Consider the following 24,380-nt stretch of genomic DNA (forward strand, 5'->3'; position numbering starts at 1 on the left):
TGACATAATCAATAAATTATAATTCAATTGATTAAAATAAAACACTTGAATTATTAAAAGCTTAATTGTTATTATTGATGAGCCTTTACGAAAATGAATATACTTTAAAATATATTTAGTGATTAAAAAAATCCATTGGTTAATTTCTTCCAAACAAGAAAAATAAAAGTCTAGAACAATCCAAAGAGATTAAGAACACTAAGTAAAGAATAAAAGAAGCAATCTCATGTTAAGACTTGAAAGAGGCAATAAATCAGATCGAAAATGACATTAAGGGTAAGCTTCTGTAATAATCCAAGTAAAGTGGTTTTGAGCAGTCATAAATAACACATTCAAATGTTATAGATTCTATACATAAATTTTTATACATGTATGTATACTGATTTTATTCTTCTCATGATTAACCCTTTCAGTATCTTTAATTTAATTCTTACAGATACAGTATTTTCTTAATTTGTTTACTGTATAAAAAAAATGTTACATTTACAACTAGCTCTAATATATAATATACGATTGTTTTTCTATCTAAAATTTCAGTTTTTTTTTTATGAAATAACAAACATATTTTCTTCATATCATCAATCATGTCAATATGTCATTCTTCTAACAATATATTATAGTTAAGTTTTTCAATATATTGAATAAAAGTATAAAACAATGAAAATATTGATTAAATTGAAAATAAAGCTTTTTGAGTGAGTAATAAAAAAATATTAAAGAGTTTCTGTGATGGTGGTGAATTTTGTTTTGTAGAAGAGGACAGGGGAAAGAATTTGAATGTAGTGCGCTCCAACGTTCAAATGGAGCAAGGATCCTCGTGATCCATCAAACGGTCACAAATTTCCATGTGAAATTCTTTAAATTGATCTCGTAAAATCCCCCTTCTATTTCACTCTCAACCTCTTTTTCTTCTTCTTCTTCTTCTTCTTCTTCTCTAACTATGTATCTATAAATATCAGAGCTTGCTCAATCAATCTGCATGCAGATCTCCCACACAAAAATTACAATGCTCAATTTTTTTACCATCTTTATCATCATTATACCTTCCTCTCTACGTGAAATAATACAATAAGAACCCCAATGTCGGACTGTTACTTTTTCTACCCTTTTTCTTTTTCTTTTTCTCTTTCTCCCTAAATTATACTGCATCTTCTTTTCAAATTTCTTTTCCTCGCCCAAAGTTCTCTTCTCAGTTATCAGATCCCAACCTCACACCAATCCCTGATCTGAGCAAGACCCACCTTCCAAAAATGGAACTTGGGACATGGGTGTTCAGCCTTGTGCTCATATTTTCACTTCTCAGGCAGTTCTCTGAAAGTGTGGCAGAGTCATCTTCAACACCGCAGGCACCGGTCTGCTCGGAAGAAGACAGGGCTTCTCTTCTGAGCTTCAAAGCAAGCATTTCGCAGGATACGTCACAGACACTGTCCACGTGGACAGGCAGAGATTGCTGCGATGGCGGGTGGGAGGGAGTTCAGTGCAATCCATCCACAGGGCGAGTGAACATGTTGCAGATTCAGAGGCCAGAGAGAGATGATGAAACTTACATGAAGGGTACTCTTTCTCCCTCTCTGGGCAACTTGCATTTCTTGGAGGTAATGATCATAAGTGGTATGAAGCATATTACAGGAGCAATTCCTGATAGTTTCTCAAATTTAACCCACCTCACCCAGCTGATTTTGGATGACAATTCCATTGGAGGGTGCATTCCTCCGAGTTTAGGTCGTTTGTCCTTGCTTCAGTCCCTTTCACTCGCTGGGAACCATCTGAAAGGACAGATCCCTCCAACACTCGGGGGTCTGAGAAACCTTGTCCAACTTAATTTAGCAAGAAATTCTCTGACAGGTCCTATTCCCCTTAGTCTTAAAACCGTTATAAATTTGCAATACCTTGATCTCAGCTACAATTTGTTATCAGCTCCAATCCCGGATTTTGTTGGGGAGTTCAAAAATTTGACTTTCATAGACCTTTCCTCGAACCTTCTAACCGGAAAAATTCCAGTTTCCTTGTTCGGCCTTGTCAATCTTTTAGACTTGTCCTTGAGCAATAACAAGCTCACAGGGAACATTCCAGATCAGGTTGGAAATCTGAAATCCCTGACTAGTCTTCAAGTCAGTGCCAATCTGCTCACAGGGCATATTCCACTGTCCATATCAAGATTACAGAACCTTTGGTATCTCAATGTATCGAGGAATTGTCTTTCAGATCCTTTACCAGCAATCCCCACCAAGGGCATCCCTGCCCTTTTGTCTATAGACCTGTCCTACAATAACCTCAGCCTTGGAAGTATTCCTGATTGGATCAGAAGCAAGCAACTGAAAGATGTACATCTTGCTGGGTGCAAATTGAAGGGAGATCTTCCACACTTCACAAGACCTGACTCTTTGAGCTCCATAGACCTATCAGATAACTACTTGGTTGATGGTATTTCAAATTTCTTCACTAATATGTCCAGCCTGCAGAAGGTCAAGCTCTCCAACAACCAGTTGAGGTTTGACATATCTGCAATCGAATTGCCAACGGAGCTCTCTTCCATGGACTTGCATGCAAATTTACTGGTGGGTTCATTATCAACAATAGTAAATAACAGGACAAGTAGCTCATTGGAGGTTATAGACGTGTCAAACAACTTCATTTCGGGACACATTCCAGGATTTGTGGAAGGGTCAAGCTTGAAGGTGCTGAACGTGGGAAGCAACAACATAACAGGTCCAATCCCAGTCTCTATCTCAAATTTGATGTATCTTGAAAGACTGGACATCTCAAGAAACCACGTATTGGGAACCATCCCCTCAGGTATAGGTCAGTTGCTGAAACTACAATGGCTTGATGTATCCATAAACGGATTAACAGGCCAAATTCCGAGTAGTTTGTCACAGTTAACTGGCCTAAAGCATGCAAATTTCAGGGCAAACAGGCTGTGTGGTGAAATACCACAAACCCGACCGTTCAACATCTTTCGACCGGTTGCTTACGCCCACAACTTGTGTTTATGTGGCAAACCTTTACAACCATGCAAGAAACACGGAAGCATGGGTCAGTGAGATGCTGACTCTATCATACTAAATATATGCTCATGTCCTACGACCATTGTTACGTAGAGAAAATAGAATAGGTACCCCCCACATCTGAATATTTCTATTCGTGGTCGACCACAATGCAAGTTCAATTTTATAATTCAACATTGTTTCTAATAAAATAGCACTCATTTTATTAAGTGCTTGGATTCTAGATTAGAATAGTCTCACCTCAACGGCTTTTTTGTGTGGGCACTAAAAAATATTACAGTAAACCCTGGCACATGTGGACCTTGCTTTTAAAGGTTGACCACCACGCTCAAGATCACCCTGCCCTCAAAGAATCTTATCCAGAAAAACATGGCGTGAATCAAGCCAACAAAGCAAAGCAACTCTTACTACTGAATGCTACGCACATGTCGATGTCATGAATAGCTGTAGCCACACACCATATCATCAATTACCCTAAACATATAATAAGCAAGAAATAAAACTAAAGGCATGAAAAGACTCTTTGTAGAAAACAATGTGACTACCATTCATTAATATTTCATGCGAGAATTACAAAAACAAGATGTTGCACAAGGATTTCAACAGCATTCTAAAAAGTAACACCTAAATGTTAAAACTCAAACTAAAACATGTTTCGAAATTTACAGCCCTAGTCTGACTAGGAAATTCAGTGGCCTTTCAATAACAGTTATAAGCTCTAAGAAGTGCACAAGCGCCATCACTACTCTTCATCCGTTAACTCCTCTTCCACTTCTTTTGCTGCAGTTTCCTTATCAGATCCAGCTTGATCCTGAACCAAAATCAACGCAGTTAGAACAAAAGAAAAATAAACAAATAACATGAAATATACATGTCCATAGAATAAAAAAAGTTAAAACATACTTCTTCGACTTCACCGGCTCTATAGCTTTCCATGGCCTTCTCATATTCTGCCTTGAGTTCAGCAACTTTATCCAAATAAGGTTTCTTCTCCTGAAACACCAATGCATGTCAAGAACGTTACTAGGCATCAAACAATCAAATGAAAACTGTATCACTACACAACATTTGTACTTACTTCGTCAGTCATAGACTTCCACTTCTCACCGGCCTCCTTACCAACCTATAATTTCCAACAAACAAGACAACCAATTAATCCCAAATCCAATTCAATAGTTAAAGCAAAGACGGACTTAAGCAAACTTAGTATACCCTTTTAACATCCTTTGAGTCAGGATTAGCTTCCTTGAACGTTTTCCTAAAATCATCCCTGCAACAGACGGTTGCCTCAATCAGACACTCAAGCAAACAAACCACGGAATCGTTGACACATACAAACAAAACAATCCTTACAAGAAGACAAAGAAGGCCGTTGCAGGACGCTTAGGCTTGTTAGGATCCTTGACCTTCTTCCCCTTCTCTGTCTTAGCCTTTTTCGCCTTCGGCTCTTTAGATTTCGGTTTCTTCCTACACAATTTCAATAAACAAGCGTCAGTAAAAGTAATTACATACATTTTAAAACAAATCATTGAAAAAAGAGGAATCAGATAAATCACCTCTCTATCTTCTTAGCTTCAGCAGCCTGATCCACAACCTGCGCATCTGAATAACGAAACAAAAACAAACTCACAATAAAATCACCGAACAACAAAACAGTTAAGGCAAAAAAAAAAAAACAAAATCAGTCGTACCAAGGTTCATTTTAATTTTCGCCTCAAGGCTGCAATTGTGCATGTCGATGAGTACAACCGGCACATTCTTCTTGCAATCGTCGCTGCAAAGAAACGAAAAGAAAACAAACATCAACAATCAAAACCGGAAGTAGAAAACACACTACAATTTCACCGCTTCGTAAATAAGAGGCGTAAACAATATCAGAAAATAGATAGTCCAAAACCTAATAATATGATGTTAAGAACAATGCGAATGGTTTCAATCAAAGTGAAAAGGAATAACGAACCATCGCGCAAAAGCACTGCCATCTTTAGCACGAACAAGAACGGAAGCAGAGCGAGAATCAACGGCGTCCACTCTCTTCCTCGTCTGAGATGCCATTTCTTATCGCAGTTCTGTTCTGCAACTTAACAATGCACTCAAATTCGAAAGTAAGAACACGAAGAAACCGATTTGCAATATATATGAAATCAAAGGAGGGAAAACCGAATAGCCATGTTTTTCGTTTAAGCGCCAATAACCGCGCCTTTTCCTTTTCATTCATTTCTCCAACATTTAACTCTCGCGCCGATCCAAACTTCACATTGGGCCCATTCGTCCTTTTTTGGAGAGTTTTCATTATTGGGCCATTTTCCCGCCCCCATACTATTTTGGGATATTCCTTCCTACACTCCTACATTTTCTTCCTGCACCCCTAAATTCTTTGGAATACCATAATTATCCTTGATAATTTTTTATAATTTCCAAAATAGAGTCCATAAACAAAAGGTGTTTCTGAAATAGGGATTTGCAAACAAAGTATATTTCTGAAATAGAAAATCCTGAAAGCAAAAAATCAAATTATTCCAAAATATCTTTTTTGGAACATATTTTTTTAATTCCCAATGGTAAATCTAGAATTTATAAAATATGTGTTCCGAAAATATTCTGAAAATAATAATTTGGAAGTCATTTCTAAACGGGGTAAAATAGTCTTTTTCAAAAATATAGAAAAATAATAATTTGGAAGTCATTTTTAAAAGGCTACAATAGTATTTTCCAAAAATATAGGAAAATAATAATTTGGAAGTCATTTTTTAGAAGGGTAAAATAGTCTTTCCCAAAAGTGATAGGGTGCAAGAAGTCATTTGCTGGGGTGCAGGGAGAAACACCCACTATTTTGTCATGATTTTTTTCATTTGAAAAAAAATATATCACTCTATCAAAACATTATTATATAGTAAACATATTTTCTCCGTTTTTCAAAAGACATTTTATTTAAAAAATAAATTATTTTTTAAAACTTTGGTTGAGAGATTCATCCATCAAAATTATGTAATTTATAAATAAATTGAATTTGAAAACACCTATGATTTTTTGCAATAAAATAAAAGATGTATCAGCGTTATTTATCAAAATAGACCTATTATGCTAAAGGTGTGTTTGTTTCCAACGACGGAAACTTATCAAACGGAGAAAAATGAATTAAATCCGAAAAATAAGGAATAAAATTACAAAAAACGAGAAAATATTTTACCATAAATTTTCGCTCTCTGTCTTGCAAAGAAAGTCTCTATAATTATTTTATTAAATTTTACAATCATAATCAAATTAAATATGTAATTTTTACTTTTCTACCTTCTCCTTTATCCAAAAATAAGCATAAATATGAGTATCCAAATTTTGGGAAGGTTTTCCCTTTCTTTAAAAAATTAAAGAAAAATGATTTATAAAAGCTTTTAAAAAAAATCTAAAAATATGACAAATTCCAAACAGTTTTCTCAAATATTCATTTAGGGAAAAAAAAAATCAGTTTTTATGGAAAGAACTTCTATCAAAAAAGTGATGAAATGGAAGAATTTTGTGTTGATTTCTATTGTTTGAGTTATGAGGGACATATATGTTGGAAATAAAAGTGAATCTTTATTATTAATTTATATAATTTATAATTATATAGCATATAAATTTATATCTCTATATTTTCCATTTTAAAAATTATATATATATATGTCCTAACTTCAAATATATGCACAAAATACACCACTGTGAGATCAATGTGAGTGCCCTTCAAGAGATTCACAAGGTTACATTTACACTAAAAAGATCAAATCAAAACCAGAATCTCTGTTTCTCTTTTTCACAAGAAAGCATACAAAATGATGAAAAGATAAAGCAGAAAACATTAAAGTTCTTCCCATTTGACAGCATGAAGCATATAAATTACACAAGTGAAGTAACCTCTTAACATGGAAATCTTCATCATCTCATATCATATCAGTTGAGTGGGGAAAATGAAGAGAAAACTGCCATCATCAAAGTTGAGAGAGTAACTGAGAGGGTCGTAGTTGAAGTTGTTCTTCCTAGAGCAAGCCTTCTTCTTCATTTGCCTCTTCACATATGCTCTCACCCTCCAACACAAACTCCTCAACCTTCTCCTGCCATGCACAGCCACCACCCTAGGCTCAAATTCAAAGCAAAAACACAGCATCACCATCTTCACTTCAGCAGACAGAGAACAAGGAAAAGAGATGGTGAGAACAAGTTAACACTCCTTGGAGTTATATATATGCCGAAAAGATGATTTTTTTCTGGTGTTTATGTTTGTTGTGTCTTGTTGTGTGAATAGTGGCTTGGAGGGTAAGTTTGAAGGGTGGCTTTTTCCTAGGAATTGATGTGGCAGTTGTTGTTGTGTTTTGTCAGAGAGAAAATGAGAGGGTCATTACTCTTAACCGGGTAAACCATTGTAAGGGGACAATACTTTCAGAGATACTTTCTCCTGTTCCAACAATAATTATTATTATAATATACATTCTCACATTCTACCTATCAGCTTCCCACACTTTTTCTGTTTGTCTCGATTCTCGATTCACGTATTAGGCATCGATATATCATATTTGTAGAATATGTATTTATAATGTGTTCAATTATTAATATTAATTTTAAATTCTAAATATATTAATACAACATAATAAATATGTGGTAAATGAATAGTTGTAATTAATGTTAAATGAGTCAAATACATACTTTGAAATACATTCTCGTGATATCAGAAAGTCACTACACAACCTGTAAATCACTACACACGTTTTGGCGAACTGTTAACTGATCCACATTAGTGAAAACCCATATTAACTTATAAACAAGATTTTTGAAAGGAAAAAAATTACGTTTTTCTTATCCTGAAAAAACAAAACAAAAAGATTAACACTAACTTGAACGTCGAATTATAATTGCAGATACCCCACCAACCGACAGAACACATAGATAGGAGATAGAGAATTTCGAAGAGTTTAAAAACTACAACATAAGAACGAATTGTTTATCAAGTAAATAAACATTACTTACCCAACATCCAAACACCTACACAAAACATTCTTATTTTATATTTTAACTTTTGTTTCATGTGATATACTGTTTTACTATGTGTTTGATGACAGTGGAAGTTGCAGAAAAACATGTGTTTGGAATGCATGTTTTGACATAAAACAGGGAATGGTGTTGGTAATGGGAAAGAGTGCATGTTCCACAGGGAAAGGCCTCAAATTAAGCTGAGAAAAAGTTAGAATGTTGATATTTTTTCCAAAATATTTGATTTGATGGATGTATATTTGACTTTTGATGGATGGATATGATTGGATGTAAATGATTACCACAAGTGCATCTTGATGCACCTCACATAATCTTATTTTAATTTACCAATATTTCAAAATTATCATTTTATAGTTAAAGTAATAGAAAGCTTCATGCTCTTTGTCATTTTTAGAAAATTAAAAAATATATCATTTTCTTAATTACGATGATGGAAGGCTTGATACTCTGTTAAACTTTTAGAAAATGAAAAAATAGAAATAAAGGAGAAGTGAATTGAGATAACAAATAATTAAATTAAATGTTAACGGCTTGGTAGAGTAATAAATAAAATAAAATTCGTATTATTTATTTTATTTGATAAGAGATAAATGATATATATATAATATAATTCTTATTTTATGCCTCGTCTTATATGACATAATATAAAATTAATGGAGTAAAATAGTATTTTTATTAATAGTCCTTTTTATTATCTTTCATCTTCTTTCTCAAACAATCATTAACAATTTATCTCCTCTGTATCAAACATAATATGTTATTTTATTGGTTTTATATGTAATGAGATGCTATTGTAACAGTTTATGATAATAAATTAAAAAACATTCTCTTTTGTTTTCACTGCTATAATATAACTCTGAATTTATGTAATTCGTGATTAATTTTAAGTTTACTTATTTTTCAATCTGATTGATTATGGCATTAATTTTTTTAATCATTCTGGGATATTGAATTAAGGTACCAGTGCAAACACGTGTTCACTTTTTTTATATAATAAAAAACAATTCTTATAATAATTATTAAAATAAAAATTTATTAAAATTATAAAAAGTACGTTCTTAAAAATATATAGAGGTTAATTAAATATAAAATTTATTATAGAGGTCGTAAAACCTTACATTAAAAAAAAAATACTATCCTCCAATTTCTTTTTTCTTTTTTTCAACTTTTTTTCAAAACTATATATCTTATCAATAGCCCATAAAAACAGGGTTGCTTTTATTTGACAATTTTTATATCATAACAATTATTTGTTATTCAGAAAAAAATCAATAATCTCTTTCAATTTTTAGTTCAATATTAATTTTAGATAGTTTTAAAAAGTGATATTTTCAACTAGTTGAGACTACCCAAGTTATTGATTGAATTCTAGTATAGTTTAATTACGTTTTCTAAGTTTTTATTGTGTTGGTAAAATTTCAACTCTTTTATAATCATTGTTTGGATTACAATTAATTTTTGTAAGAAAAATATTTTAAATTACATTGAAATTTTATTTAAGTATGATTAATATTGATATTTAATTGCTGGTTTGGATGAAATTAAGTTGGATAGATATTAATGATTACATGAGTTTTTGGACTAGTTAATAACTTAAAAGTGTAAAAATAGATTTTATTAACAATTTAGTTTAATCACTATTTTAGTCTCAAAAGAGAAAAAAATTAATTTCGTCTCTCCACTTTTTTAAAGGTTCCAACTTAAAAAAAATAAAAATACTAATTATGATGTCTTTGGTTAAATAATATTCAAGAGAGTTAACTAGGTGATAACTTCACACAATATAATATACACATTAAATTTTATTTTGTATATTAACAAAATTGTTGGGGTGAGTTTTGTCTTAGTTGCTTAGTTCATATTCTTCTTTCTCTATTTTATATCTATTGACAATGTGGGTCTCTATCATGTAAAAAAATGTAGGTTGGTTTTATTGGTCGGATTAATTCACATAAGATTTTTTAAAAATTAATAAATAAAAAATTAGATAGAATTGTTTAATATTTTAAAGTTTATTAATTTAATATATATTTTTAATTTAGATAAATTAGGTAAATTGTCTCATAGTATTATAATGATTTTTTAATTTTCAATAAAATTTGAATTTCAAACATAACAGCTTTTTAAATAAGAACTTGCTAACAACTTTCTAAATAAGAACTTGCTAAGCCGTGAGTATACCATGAAGTTACAAAGGTCCGTAAACCAACTTCCCAAGACGAAAAAGGATTTTTGTCAAAAGAATTATTTATTATTTGTAATAAAATTCATTTTATATAAACAACTAATAAAATATTTTATTAAATATATACAATTTTTTTAAGGTAATATATGTAGACATGTGATTACTGTTTTAATTTGAAAAATAATAATATATATATAAAATAATATTATATTTAAATTTTATTATAAAAAAACTAAAATCTAAAAAATGTGTTTAACCTTTATTACTATTAAAACCTAAACAATTTATGCATTTTAGTAATACAGAAGTATTATCAAATTTCGTGAAAGTGTTATGAATTAGGAATTGATGTTAGTTTCGCCATCCACCTCCATGCCTACACCAAATATTTTAGAAATTATTTAAATTACCCTTTGACATAGTTTCGTCACTCAATGTTTTCAGAATGTGAAAGTCAAAGACTTATCGGAAGTTAAAAATTGTACCATCCATAATATAATTTTTATATTTTAGACGGTAAAATTTAGAATAAATAAGCGGACTAACAAATTGAAATAAAGAATTTTTTTTCAAGCGGACTGCAGGTCAACTCGTACAAGCTACTCTACTCTGCTATCCTCCTATTATGAATGTGTCAGTCTTCTCTTTTATTGATTTTGCATGTGTTGAAAGACAATGGGTTATTTATATGAAATTCCAGTTTCCAATACTTCACTCATTATCCTAACAACGAAGAAGGTTTTGTACAATTATATTTTTATTATATTATTATATATTGTAACTAGTCTTATAAATAACTATATTCTTTATCTACACTTATATAAACTAACCTTTTTTTTAGTAATTAAATTTCATCATACAATCTTATTAGATAGAGGAGTTATGTTCATATGCTATATATTGAAATTTTGTTTTGTAATTGTTAGTTTTGATGTAAAAGTGTCTATTGTGTGATTTTCATAGGATGTTACAAAAATAAATATTTTATATTTATTTAATAATTTTTGGTCACGTAATTATATAAATTAATATTTTTATGAGCAAGTAAATAACTTAAACTTATATGGTATTTAGGAAATAGATTTTTGTAGTTTAAAAGTAAAGGTCAAAGTTGAAGCATTGAGATGGTATGAAAGAGGTGAACGCACGAGTCTGAGTCGTGAATCATCGTTCTCGTCGAACTGTAATTTCTCATTCCGTGTTTCCCTCTGATTTTGCGTAAGTGAACTCCTACTCTCTTCAAACTACGTCGTTTTTGTGCTCTCTTACTATCGCTTCCTGCGTTTTGCTGCGAAGCTAGGGAGAACCCTAGTCTCTGTGAATGCTCCACTGCTGCTTCCAAAGATCCTTTATTTTTCACGCATTTCTCAATTCAAAGGCAACCCTCAATTACTCTCTCGCAATTTTTTATCTCTGCCTTTTCTTTTTCCCCAATGGTCGAGGTTTTGGTGGTTTTGCACGCTTGAATTGTGGTTTCACTCTTCCCCGTGCAATGTGGTTGATCCGCTTAGTATGTTTATCTTCGTTGGTATTTTTTTACAATTCTTGCTGTCGTTTGGAGTATGGTTTTCTTTAATGGTGGGAATGCATGAACTTCGTCTTTTTAATGGGCGAAAGCAATTCTGTTTGATTCTTTATGCAAAATGGCTGTGTATAGGGTAGTGGTAATTGTCTTTTAGTTTCGATTTGTTACAATTGATTAATGATAGGGTGGTAGAGTAATGGATATAAGGAGGAATAATAATTTGATTTTGGTGTTACTCAATTTTATGTTATTTTACCTGGAGGGAAAATTTTGTAGGTATTTCTGTGATTGTTTGATTTGAGCACTACTTGTGAATTAAATTGGTAGTTGGTTGGAAAGGTTTTTTAAGGAGGCTGGAAAGATGAGATGAAGTGCAGGTAACATACAAATTGGGCCAAAGAGTTGCCTGGGTCTATGAATTTGTAAAAGTTTTATTAGTCATCTTTAGTAATCTTTTCTCTTGATTCAAAGGATGTAACAATGTGCTTATCCTCATTGATACTTCATAGTTCGTACTTCCTTTGCAGTGGAACTGTTAATGCTGTCTTGGGAGCATTTTTTTTACTCATATTCAATGAAAATAGAGGGATGTTGTTTAGTATGTTTTGTCCTTCAATCTAAGTAAAAATATTGTTAACTATTTTGCAATATCTGTTATCCTCTGTCAGTAAAATCATCATTATTTTTATCTGTAAGAGAATTTTGTCACTGGAACCCATTTGCTCCAACACTTTTTCCACAGGTTGCCCTTATAATGTAGTGATATTTATGTTGTGTTATACTTCCGTTTTCTTACCCGCTCCCCTTTATTGGTTGAATTTACATGTCAAAGGAATAATGTGATTTTTGCGACATTTTTATAAAATCTTAATTGCATCTGTTTGTTGTAAAAAAATAGAAATTATATCGAATTCAAGGTGTACCCTTGTGTGGGTTGCTGCAAGATAAAGGCTTATGGGCAGTTGAGTACTCATTTTGAGAATATTTATCCATAGTGGTCAATTGATGGAGTGGTTTCTAACAGTAGCCATAATGACTGCATTAATGGCCACAAAAGTGTCCTTTCGCGCTGTATTGTGGCTCTATCACGATCGATTTTGATTCCAGAAATCCATTTATACCCCCTCCCCCTGAGCTTCTTTGTTTGGGTTTTTTTAGGGGAAATATTCTACATAACCTACCTTTGTTCTGGATTCTATTCCTTCACACCTTTTAGGACTACTTTTATACAGAGTTTTTTTTTATTCCTTTAGATTCACAGTTCACGTTCTTCTATTTTTTTCCATCTTATTGGTCGTGTTTTTTTCTCTATTAATTTCACCATTATTTTCCTTATTTTATTTTTTACTTCATTAATATGTTCTTATTGCTCCTACGTTGATTGTGATTGTGTGTAAACTGTGATTTATTTAGCTTGAATTTCTTTAATTATTTTTGGAGTATTTATATGTGCATGGAGTAGTACACATTTTTTAGTTTGTAGTATATTCAAAATAGCGGTCATCATGCTTCCTGTTATAGATTTTGAAGAGTTTTTATCTACGCATTGCTATCTGGTACTGATAACTAGTAACTATGGCTTTATCATGTGTTGTCATCTAGAATAGGATGTTCATGATACTTTTTTACTACAGGTTGGCACGACTTTTTATGGTTCTGTTTGTAGAATCTATGGTGGCTGAGGGAAGATATATTGTTATTTGAATTTCATGGATAGTTGTATATATATTAGTTCGTCTGATGATGACTTGGAGGAGATAGATGTTCGAAAGAGAACTCTTCCACAATGGGCTACACCTACTGAAAGGAGTTCAGGTGCGTGATCTTTAGTAAATCTCCCATATATATATATATATATATAATTTGTAAATTACTAATCATCAAACGTGCAATATTATGTGCAGATTATGGTAGGCGGGATAATTCTTCAAGAGGGGCTAATAGTTCAAACCTAAGTTCTTCTAATGTTTATAATCATTCACAAATCAAACCTCATACACAACCTGTGTCCGGCACCAATGCGCCCAACAACAGAAATGCACGAAGTGATGAACCTTCCTACCATGCTCAGAATGGAAACACAAGTCAGCAACAAACAGTTAATTCCCGAACTTCAAATTCTCATAGTGCAGATTATGAGAAAATGTCATCTCAGCAACCTTTCAAGAAGATCCTTCCTCCATCTCTTCCGCCTTCTGCAACAAGGGCCCTTCCTTCTTCTTTATTTGCGTCAGACATCAGATTAAGCAAGTTAAAAGATAACACAGGCAATAGTCATCTTCATGATGCATACAAGAATCGTCGCCAGGGAGTAGGGCCTAGCACATCCGGTGACAGGGGCTACATTCGTGACAGTTTTAGCAGGGGCTTTGACGGAGATCATTTATTTTATCAAAATGGTGGGAACAGGATTCTTCCACCGTCTTTGGTGCCTGGAAAGGCCATAACTCCACACTTTGCTATTTCTAGTGAATCAGCATATCGTTCTGGAATAGCTGATGAAAGATCTGCCGAAAATGATGAGAGACTTATTTACGAGGCAGCATTACTGGTATTACATGCTGTTTATCACTGTGTTTGTAGATTTAACTCCTTAAATTCTTTAAGTTATATGAAGAAGACATTCCCTTGTTAAGTTTGAGCGGAAATCATCTAGTTGTCATATTTTATCTTGTAATTTAGTGAAAAAATATTTACTTGTTTAGGACTTATATGTTATGAGTTGTCAAAGTTGATTAGTTAGAAAATTGGTGGGATCCACTTTCCTATTTCTCACCTATTTCTGCCCATCTCGCTATCCCTCTCCTAATCTCTTTCTATTTTCTTCAAACGAACACCTCTAATGCTCACTTCATTTCTCATCTATTTCCACTCTACCTACTTATTTCTATCTTACCTGTTTCTCTCCCCTCTACCAAACACACTCTAAATGAAGTAACACCCCACAACAATTCATGCAAGCATACAATTAGCTGTAAAGTAAAGCAGTTAAGCCTAATCTTGAGTTTCACTTGGTTTAGTGTTTAATTTTATGCTTTATTGATGTTTGTGCTGCATCAATGTGATTTATGGAAGCTGCTTCAATTTTTTTTAAGTCTTCGCATCAGTGTGTGTGTGTGTGTTATACTCATTGAGAATCATTACGGTCAATTGTGAATTTGGTTATTGCAGGATATCAGTCAACCTAAAACAGAGTATGACTTACCTGCTGGTGTATTGTCTGTCTCTCTTCTGAGACATCAGGTATTATGGCTTGTCTATGAAATTTCTTTTATTATTTCTGCTGTGGCCATTTATTTCTGAGTACTTTATATTTCAGAAAATTGCATTGGCTTGGATGCTTCAGAAGGAAACCAAGAGTTTGCATTGCTTGGGGGGGATTTTGGCTGATGATCAGGTCAATGTCTGGTGATAAATTTTTTAACCTACAGTTCTTTACATTTAATTCTGATTATTGTTACCTGAATATCAAAACCTTGTTCAAGCAGGGTCTTGGAAAGACAATATCAATGATTTCCCTCATTCTGGCATTGAGGTCATTACAGTCAAAATCGAAAACAGATGATACATGCAATCATAAAACTGAAGCTTTGAATTTGGATGACGATGACGACAATGGTGGTATAGATGTGGAAAAGCATAAAAATAGTGTGGAATGTGATAGAGAACCTAGCAGTTCAACACAGGCACCTGGTAGAAAAAGGCCAGCTGCTGGTACCCTAGTTGTCTGCCCTGCCAGTGTTCTTCGACAGTGGGCCAGGGAACTTGATGAAAAAGTTGGAGGTGAAAAGCTTGATGTTTTAGTTTATCATGGGGGCAGTAGGACAAAGGATCATATTGCACTTGCAAAATATGATGTGGTTCTAACAACATACTCTATTGTGACTAATGAAGTCCCTAAGCAACCGTTAGTTGAGGAGGATGATATCGAGGACAAAAATGGGGAAAGATTTGGGTTATCCTCTGAGTTTTCTGTTAGTAAAAAGAGGAAAAAACCATTTAATGGAAATAAGAAGAGTAAAAAAGGTAGAAAAGGAATTGACATTGAATGTGGTTCTGGTGCTCTTGCAAAAGTAGGTTGGTTTAGGGTTATTCTAGATGAGGCCCAAACAATAAAGAATCATAGAACTCAGGTGGCTAGAGCTTGCTGCAGCCTTAGGGCCAAAAGGAGGTGGTGCTTATCTGGAACGCCTATTCAAAACAGTATTGATGATTTGTATAGCTACTTTAGATTCCTAAAGTATGATCCTTATGCTGTATATAAATCATTCTACAACACCATAAAGGTTCCTATATCCCGAGATTCCATTCAAGGTTACAAGAAACTTCAAGCAGTTTTAAGGGCCATAATGCTACGTCGTACAAAAGGTGAATTTCGTATATTCTGATTTGTCATCTACCAACTGATGATATATTGTACATGTTTACGTTTTTGCTGGTGGTATGGGTTTTCAGTGTCCTTGCAATATTCTCATTGATCTCCTCTGAAGTCTAGTCATTTTGATAATCTTTCTCACTAAGTTTTTTTTCTCACTTCATGTTTGACCTTTGTTACTAATGTTACTACCATTACATATCAGCAGGAATTTTTCTTCAATGTTTTTTCTCATTTATTGTTCAACATTTCATACTAGTCTGCTACCATTCTATTATCTGCACAGAAATTGATTTTTGTATGTGATATAAATTTACTGTTTTCTTGAGAGTCAGATAAAACTGTCATTAATGCACAGAGTTCTTAGAGGGTTACAAAGTCCCTTTCCATAATTTTGATAAATTTGGCCGTGGCTTTGGGTTAATATTGACATCAAATATTGTATTTGGTGTCAGTTTTCTTTTGTTAGTTTCTTCCTTCCTGACAATTTTTTATCAGAATGCCAGACATAGGTTTTTATTTTTATATGCCAATAAAAAATAACAAAAATACTTTAGTAATTGCATATCTTCAGGGGGATACCCCTAAAGTCCTAAGCAGGTAGCATGTTAGGTTTGGTGTCCCACGTTCATCTGATATGGGGACTACCCATTCCTGCATCAAGCATGCCAGGTTTGGAAAATGTCCATAAACATCACTATGGGAGATGGACAAACTGGTTATAACTTATAATACCATTTCATTAGATGTCAAGAAAGGTAGCCACTTTGGTTTTGTGTTGCAAGCCCTTCTATAGCATATTTAAAAGACTCTATTTTTGTAAAAGCTTTTTTTCTCTTTCCTTGCTCCACTGTAAGGTAGCCACTTGGGCTTATGGTGGGTAGTTTTCGGACAACCTGCCAATGCAGGACCACCTGCAGGGTTTTAATCAAAGACCATAACGTAGTAACAAATCTGCTAGAACATTTTTCCTTCATCACTGCTGGATTAGTGTATTTAATTTATTTGCCATGAGATTATAGTCTATACATAGTATTGCATTGTCAGCCTGTTTACTTTTTTGGAAATTTCTTTAGATGTTTTTATATGTTGGAATTATTCCTTTTATTTAACGAACCCATCTTTAATCTCTTTTACCATTCCCATTGTGTAGAATGTAATGACTTACTATTTCTTTTTATGTTTGATTATAAATGTGATATTATTTGTTTAAGGGAGTGGACCGAACATTTTAGCCATCTAGGTTATGATTTGTGTATTTGAGGTGAATTTCCGTTTGATTTGTAGTCAAATATAGTATATGAGTATTGGTCTTTGCTGTTCTGTAACATCAAATATAGTATATAACGTAGTAACAAATCTGCTAGAACATTTTTCCTTCATCACTGCTGGATTAGTGTATTTAATTTATTTGCCATGAGATTATAGTCTATACATAGTATTGCATTGTCAGCCTGTTTACTTTTTTGGAAATTTCTTTAGATGTTTTTATATGTTGGAATTATTCCTTTTATTTAACGAACCCATCTTTAATCTCTTTTACCATTCCCATTGTGTAGAATGTAATGACTTACTATTTCTTTTTATGTTTGATTATAAATGTGATATTATTTGTTTAAGGGAGTGGACCGAACATTTTAGCCATCTAGGTTATGATTTGTGTATTTGAGGTGAATTTCCGTTTGATTTGTAGTCAAATATAGTATATGAGTATTGGTCTTTGCTGTTCTGTAACATCAATTTCTTGCATTTGTCTAGGAACTTTGCTTGATGGGAAGCCAATAATCAATTTGCCTCCTAAAACAATTGAGCTCAGCAAAGTGGATTTCTCAGATGAGGAGCGAGCCTTCTATACCAAGTTGGAATCAGACTCACGCTCTCAATTTAAGGTTAGTTCCTTCAAATTGGTTTATATTAATGCTAACTTAGACATTTTGTAATTATACTTTTTTGTTTCTTTTAAGTGGAACATCCATAAATGTCCTTTTGCTAATTAGATTTCAAACTTGGTGATTTTATAAACTCATTTTTATAGTGGTTGAAGTAATTGTCTATTTGCAGGCAGAAGGATAGAAACTTCACTAATGTTAGCAGCCTTAAGATAAGATTCAACGTGACCTGTAGAACTGAATTTTTTGTATTAATGAGATGATAGGGTTTTTGGTAGTTTATGAGGACAAAAGATTAAGACTGCTCTCTTATCTATAATAAATTAAATCTGTTCAAGCACACAAGTCAACTTCTGAAAATTTTTCCCACTGAAGATCGAGAGTAATTCTATGTTAGGATGTAAGCACAAGAGGAGAGCTCAACTCAAAGCTCAAGTACCACATCAAGTAGCTTATCCTTCTAAATGTTGACTCCTAACATTCTACTCACTTTTACACTGTATTGAAATTGTTTTCATTTAGTGACAAAACAGGTTATTGAGGATGGTACCGCACTGTTATCATGTTTAGAAAAGAGAAACTGAGAAAAATATAATGAATTTTGTGTGTTTGTGTATAGACATTATTTTTATTTACAATGAAGAAAGGATACAATAGTAAATATCTTCTAAGAGAAATATTTGGTAAGATATTTTCCTATCAAATCTCCCTAATTAATGTAATCAAATCATATCTCTAACACTTTCCCTCAAGTTGAAGCATATGTATCACGAGTCAAGTTTGTTACATATGGTTTAGAGCACTGAGGCATAGGGCAAAAATTTCTGATGGTAAAATCTTAATTTAATATAGCTGTTGAGTCTTTTAATAACTAGTTCACATGCTATCAATATAATTTCATTGGTAATTTTTCTAAATCTTGCATGATTCCTAAATTGTTTCTTACTTCCACAAACATACAGAAGCTTCAATTTTGTACTGATTAAAAGCCTGATAAGTGCATTTCTGTCACCTAGTTGCATACGTGAGTCAGTTATGGGTGGTCATATACTTAATATATGAGAAGTGCCGGGGTGGTGGAGATTTTAAATTTCCCATCTCATTCTTTGTATCTAATTTATTAATGTCTAGCATACACTTTTGTAAATTATAGTATATTTTTTATCATTGGATCTCTATCTTTCTGAAGTATTGTGATCTGACATTAAAAGCTTGTGCTTTGCAGGCATATGCTGCTGCTGGGACAGTGAACCAAAACTATGCTAATATTCTTTTGATGCTCTTACGTCTTCGACAGGCTTGTGATCACCCGCGTCTTGTTAAAGATATTGATTCTGATCCTGTTGGGAAGGATTCTGTTGAAATGGCAAAACGTCTTCCAAGAGAAATGCAGATTAATCTGTTTAATTGTTTGGACTCAACCTCTATCTGTCACATTTGCAATGTGAGTAAAATTCAGATAAGATATTTTTTGTTATTTGTCCTTTGTTATGAATGTGATGGTACCCTAGATCCTTTTGGTTATATCTTATATAAGTTATGGTGTTTTGTTCCTTTATTGTGCACTTTTTAACATTTGGAAGTAGACTTCATGGTATGAAAAGTGATGAACCAACTTTTTACTGAAATTTGTATGGATATTGTTTTAGTAGTATGGTGTATTTACACTCCCCATGGACGATGCGTGTTTACTAAATTGGGTTAAGTTGAACACCTATGTTCTATTTAAGTCATGTGATTATAATGATGAGTTTAAACCATAAGTTAGTGTTTCAAAAATAGACATGTTTATTATCCCAACATAATAAGAAATGCTTAGGGGATTGCTTTATTATTTAAGGAGGTTTTAGTAGCGTAGGAAAATATCCAAAACTGTCAATTGCATCTCAATGCATTTCACACCTAATTTTTCTTTAACTTAATCTTAAGTTTATTGTTTTTATTCGTGTCTTAATATTATTTTTTCAAGTAAATGATTTTATTTTTGTTGATAAACGAAAACCTTATCGAGATGAAGAGATAGTAATACAAGGACATGATCTTCTTTAATGATACTTTATTTCATTGATTGATTGTTGAATCTATGTGACTTTTATTATCATTGCTTAGGTTACACATGTCACTTGCCCTACTAGTACTGACATGTGTAACCTAAGCCCCTAGTTCTGGCAATGGCCACTCATCGCTGTCGCTACGGTCAGGGTTGTCAAGAAATTCTAAGCCTATTGCAAGGGGCAATGACGTCCCCTTTGGCTTTGATCGGAGTAAATGAGTTTTCTTGGTTGTCGTGTCAAACAAGTCCTCTTTGTTATGTCTTTGTTTTGTTAGTTTTTCAAATGTTTGAGGTAAAATTCATCCTGTTCCAGTATGTTTAGAGGATTCTCAAGGGAAGGTCAAGATTTGATGCCCGTGGATTATTGATGTCAAATGTCTCTAATTTTGTGATTTGGGATATTGAAGATTCACTGATCATGACCTGAATGTGGCATTGCATGGTTCTTTAGCTAAGTTGAAACTATGTGTTCTATTTCTCTCCTAAAGGGATATGTGATGACTTCAATGATACTTTTTCTTTGAAGAAGGATTTTACTGCCTGCTATGAGATTTAGGGCAGGGTGTTTAATACTAATTGTGGTTCTCTCTCTGTAGTGGAATATCCTAGAATTTTGAATGGGTTGTGGATTGAACTAAATCATCAACACCAAATTTTGAGGATATGCAAAATAAAAGATGCCACCACACATGCTGAAGCTGTGAAGTAATATCTTTTAATTCCTTCATTGCTTGAACTTTGAATATGACCCAATTAGTGTACATAATGTACAGATCTTAGGGAAAGGAAAGATGAATAATTTGTCATTAGTATTTTTATTGTAAGTGGAGAAGATTCTTGGAGGATTGTCATGTTTAAAGGAGGTATCTCCAAGATAGGATCTGCCATGACAATAGGATAGGGGGTTCTCAAGAGATCAAACACTGGAGGGAAGTCCTTTGCAAAAGGAAGCGATGGAGAATATTGCTTATATTGTAAAAGATTTGAGCATACTAAGGAAACGTGGTTCAAACTCCATGGAAAAGATACTTTCCTGAAGTGCACAAGAGGCAACAAAGGAACCTCACAGAAATGGGTAGACAATACTACCTTAGGTGATGAAGAAACAAATTAACCCATTGATCTACCTACAAAGCCTTATGAGTTGGGAGATTTACGAAAGCAATGATTTCATTAGGATACAAGCAAAGTCAGGAGATCATACTTTATTCATAAAAAAACTCCCTTGCAGGTAAATTCCATGTACTGTCTGTCTATGCAGATGATACGATTATTGCAGTAAATGATAAAATAGAGAAATTAAATTTAAAGGAAAATTGACAGTCCAATTTGTAATGAAAGACATGGAAAAACTCAAGTATTTCCTTAGTTGTGGAAAATATGTACTTGATCTCTTTAAAGAAACATGTATTCATGTAATCTAGGCTGTAGAATCTCAGGAGTTATTATTGTTGATCAAAATAATAGAATTGGAAGTGAAGAGTGTTCAACTTAGAATAGATCCAATATTGGAGATTGGTAGGAAAACTTATTTATCTATTACACAAGAGAGTAGACATTGGTTATGCATTTAATGGTGCATCAGTTTATGCATGATCCAAAAGATATTATTAGGATAAAGATATCCTCAGTATTCTCTATACTGATCCTGATAAGGAAAATATATCTTTAAAATCTTTTTATTCATTCAGCATATTTTTTAGAGAGTTAATAATTACAAATAGAGGTATGAGAATGTAATTTGTGTGATTGTTATCAATAACATAGTTCTTTATTTCCCTACATATTTCAAGTAATTTTTACATTTTGATTTCTCATTTATAGATAGGTAGTAGCGATTTGATGTTAATAATGGCTCTGGCTGACATGGACTGTGATTTCAACAGGATCCCCCTGATGACCCTGTTATTACAATGTGTAGCCATGTCTTCTGTTATCAATGTGTACATGAATATTGTTCTGGTGATAATACGTGCCCTGCAGTTAATTGTAAAGAAACAATCGGCTATGATCTTATTTTCTCCAAAGTTACTTTGAGGAGTTGTATCTCTGATGATGGTGGCACTTCTAGTTCTTCAAATTCACTTCTTTGTGATTATTCGCTAGTGCAGCAGGATCATTACGTTTCATCTAAAGTCAAAGCTGTTCTTGAGGTTTTGCAGTCAAAGTGTTATGTGAAGATATCTAATTCTGACTTAGCGAACTCTGGATGTTGTAGAGATTCACCGTCTTCTGATAATTTAGATGTTGATGACTGTGATTCAGATGTTAGGATTACAAAACACACAAGAAAGTATTCTGACTCCACAACTGAAGGACCGATAAAGGCTATAGTTTTTTCCCAGTGGACTAGCATGTTGGATTTAGTTGAGAAATCATTGCGTCAATATGATATACCGTACAGGAGACTCGATGGTAGGATGACTCTAGGTGCAAGGGACAAAGCTGTTAAGGATTTCAATACTGAACCTGAGGTTTGGCCCTTCCCAACATTGTTATAGTGTAACTTTTATATGTGAATCAATAAATGGCACAAAGTAATATGAGAAACTATTGTTAGTAGATGAAGTGGTATGAAATTTAATCCTCTTCATGGCTATATCAATAATGTTGTTGCAATTTTAATCAGTATAGAATTATGTACTGTGTTTTAAGTGTCTCAATTCTGACTAATTGAAATTTGTTTCAGATAACTGTTATGCTGATGTCACTAAAGGCAGGAAACCTTGGTTTGAATATGGTTGCTGCTTGTCATGTTATTCTTTTGGATCTTTGGTGGAATCCAACAACTGAAGATCAAGCTATTGATCGAGCCCATAGAATTGGACAAACTCGTCCTGTTACTGTGACAAGGATTACTATAAAAGATACCGTTGAAGATCGGATACTGGCTCTTCAGGTACAATATCTGTCAGTTTAATTTTATGTGCCAAAAAAAGTTCATACATGGTGGCCATTTCGGATTTAGGCGAGCAAGAGTGAGGCTTAGCAGCCAATCGGACTTTACAAGTTCTTAGTTTTTTCGCTTTCACCTTTAACCTCTTCTTTTTAATATTACTTCTCAAAATCATTAAACAAAATTTGAGTTGAGATTAACAAAAGTTCTATCATGGTTCAAGGAGAAAAGCCAATCTCCTAAAGATAAAAGGTGAAGTTAGCACATGAAGTAATATTGTTTCTAAAAAGGTTATTTTTTTAGTAGGCCTTGATATGTATGGGAGGGGGAAGTTTGTGTGATTGAGATGTAGATAGAATGTATCTGTCTGTCAAATAGATTCTCATTATGTTCTTGTGTTGTACCATTGGGCAGGATGAAAAGAGAAAAATGGTTGCATCTGCTTTTGGGGAAGACCATGCTGGTGGGTCCGGAGCTCGCCTTACAGTGGATGATCTGAAATATCTGTTCATGGTCTAGACTTAAGACCTCTCCTTGCTTCTTCTTCACATGATGGATAATTTGAAGTTTTGTTTTGTTTTGGGCGGATTGGCATGGAGTTGAAATGGTTGTTCGGAAGGAGGGTATGACTTTTTTTAGTGCCTGCTTAGATCCGTTGCAAAATTTGGTAGGAGAGGCTTGGTTAATCCAAGTGGTAACTTGATCTGTTTTGAAGCCCACAAGGGCAATTTTGTCCTCCAAGCTGTTATATAGCTGAAGGCTTTCTGTAAATATTCTTATTAAATTATAATATGGTTTATGAAAATATGACCTTGTGCAACAGCCCTTCCTTTTGTTGCAGTGTACAGTTTTCTAGCTAGATACACACACCCAACAGCTTCACTGTGGGTCTAGCTGCTACCCTCCATGCTGTGCCCCCCAACCCCGGTATAGTTTGACCAAGTCAATGTGGATTCTTATTTTAGAACAAATTCAAAAGTTTAAATGAATATCATTGCTGTTTGCAATTTAGATTTTTTATATTAAACACATTTATTTTATGCATAATTGAAAATAACTTCACTATTGCTTGATTATTGCTGTGTAGAATTGATTTTGCTTCAAAATTTTGGTTTCACTAAAAGTAATAAAAAGTAGTTTCTGTGTTGAGTGGATACATTTACATCAAGTTTTACCGCAAGCTTGTGTTTAGGCTAAAACATTTGATTTTAATATTCACTTTAGCTAGTCTTGACTAATATGAAGACACAACCATGTTTCGTACACAGGTTGTTGAATGACTATCAAAATTCCAAATGAGTTATTATTTTCTTTCGAAATTTGTATCAGTATTCCTCTCACTTGATCAATGAAAGTAGAATGTTTGTGACAGTGTACTGGTTATTTGTTTATTTTTTGGTTGAACATAGAAAAAAATGAACTTAAGT

The 24,380-nt window shown here is 33.2% G+C and overlaps 3 protein-coding genes across 4 annotated transcripts; 2 read left to right on the plus strand and 1 right to left on the minus strand.

Moving 5' to 3' along the window:
- Positions 1 to 1,250: 1,250 nt before the first annotated feature.
- Positions 1,251 to 3,217, plus strand: LOC137828293 (probable leucine-rich repeat receptor-like protein kinase At1g35710). The gene has a single exon (XM_068634791.1). The coding sequence runs from the start codon at positions 1,251 to 1,253 to the stop codon at positions 3,042 to 3,044; it is 1,794 nt and encodes a 597-aa protein (XP_068490892.1). The 3' UTR covers positions 3,045 to 3,217.
- Positions 3,218 to 3,530: 313 nt separating this feature from the next.
- Positions 3,531 to 5,149, minus strand: LOC137828294 (high mobility group B protein 7-like). Its single transcript, XM_068634792.1, has 8 exons — positions 4,969 to 5,149; positions 4,700 to 4,782; positions 4,565 to 4,610; positions 4,362 to 4,475; positions 4,221 to 4,278; positions 4,087 to 4,131; positions 3,912 to 4,001; positions 3,531 to 3,819 (listed from the first exon to the last, which is right to left on the minus strand). Exons 1-8 carry the CDS (start codon positions 5,061 to 5,063, stop codon positions 3,751 to 3,753), a joined length of 600 nt encoding a protein of 199 aa, XP_068490893.1. The 5' UTR covers positions 5,064 to 5,149; the 3' UTR covers positions 3,531 to 3,750.
- Positions 5,150 to 11,295: 6,146 nt separating this feature from the next.
- On the plus strand, positions 11,296 to 23,964 carry LOC137827586 (helicase-like transcription factor CHR28). 2 transcript variants are annotated; one of them, XM_068633786.1, is made up of 11 exons: positions 11,296 to 11,433; positions 13,375 to 13,555; positions 13,645 to 14,291; positions 14,912 to 14,983; positions 15,060 to 15,137; positions 15,229 to 16,108; positions 17,874 to 18,004; positions 19,230 to 19,448; positions 21,944 to 22,531; positions 22,747 to 22,956; positions 23,368 to 23,964. In XM_068633786.1, the coding sequence occupies exons 2-11, from the start codon at positions 13,450 to 13,452 to the stop codon at positions 23,470 to 23,472; spliced, it is 3,036 nt and encodes a 1,011-aa protein (XP_068489887.1). In that variant the 5' UTR covers positions 11,296 to 11,433; positions 13,375 to 13,449; the 3' UTR covers positions 23,473 to 23,964. The 2 variants fall into 2 exon arrangements, with proteins under 2 accessions (XP_068489887.1, XP_068489888.1); XM_068633787.1 differs by having other exon boundaries at positions 15,087 to 15,137.
- Positions 23,965 to 24,380: the final 416 nt, after the last annotated feature.

This window comes from Phaseolus vulgaris, chromosome 7 (assembly GCF_000499845.2).
Source record: "Phaseolus vulgaris cultivar G19833 chromosome 7, P. vulgaris v2.0, whole genome shotgun sequence".
Taxonomy (NCBI): Eukaryota; Viridiplantae; Streptophyta; class Magnoliopsida; order Fabales; family Fabaceae; genus Phaseolus; species Phaseolus vulgaris.

What these genes read in the sequence shown, in the direction of transcription:
- LOC137828293 (XM_068634791.1), top strand. Translation starts at nt 1,251, where the DNA reads ATGGAACTTGGGACATGGGTGTTCAGCCTTGTGCTCATATTTTCACTT.
- LOC137828294 (XM_068634792.1), bottom strand. Translation starts at nt 5,063, where the DNA reads ATGGCATCTCAGACGAGGAAGAGAGTGGACGCCGTTGATTCTCGCTCT. An exon ending in ACGGCCTTCTTTGTCTTCTT is followed by an intron (nt 4,279 to 4,361) that starts GTAAGGATTGTT and finishes CGTCTGTTGCAG; the next exon opens with GGATGATTTTAGGAAAACGT. An exon ending in ACTCAAAGGATGTTAAAAGG is followed by an intron (nt 4,132 to 4,220) that starts GTATACTAAGTT and finishes TGGAAATTATAG; the next exon opens with GTTGGTAAGGAGGCCGGTGA.
- LOC137827586 (XM_068633786.1), top strand. Translation starts at nt 13,450, where the DNA reads ATGGATAGTTGTATATATATTAGTTCGTCTGATGATGACTTGGAGGAG. An exon ending in GGATTTTGGCTGATGATCAG is followed by an intron (nt 15,138 to 15,228) that starts GTCAATGTCTGG and finishes TTGTTCAAGCAG; the next exon opens with GGTCTTGGAAAGACAATATC. An exon ending in CTATCTGTCACATTTGCAAT is followed by an intron (nt 19,449 to 21,943) that starts GTGAGTAAAATT and finishes TGATTTCAACAG; the next exon opens with GATCCCCCTGATGACCCTGT.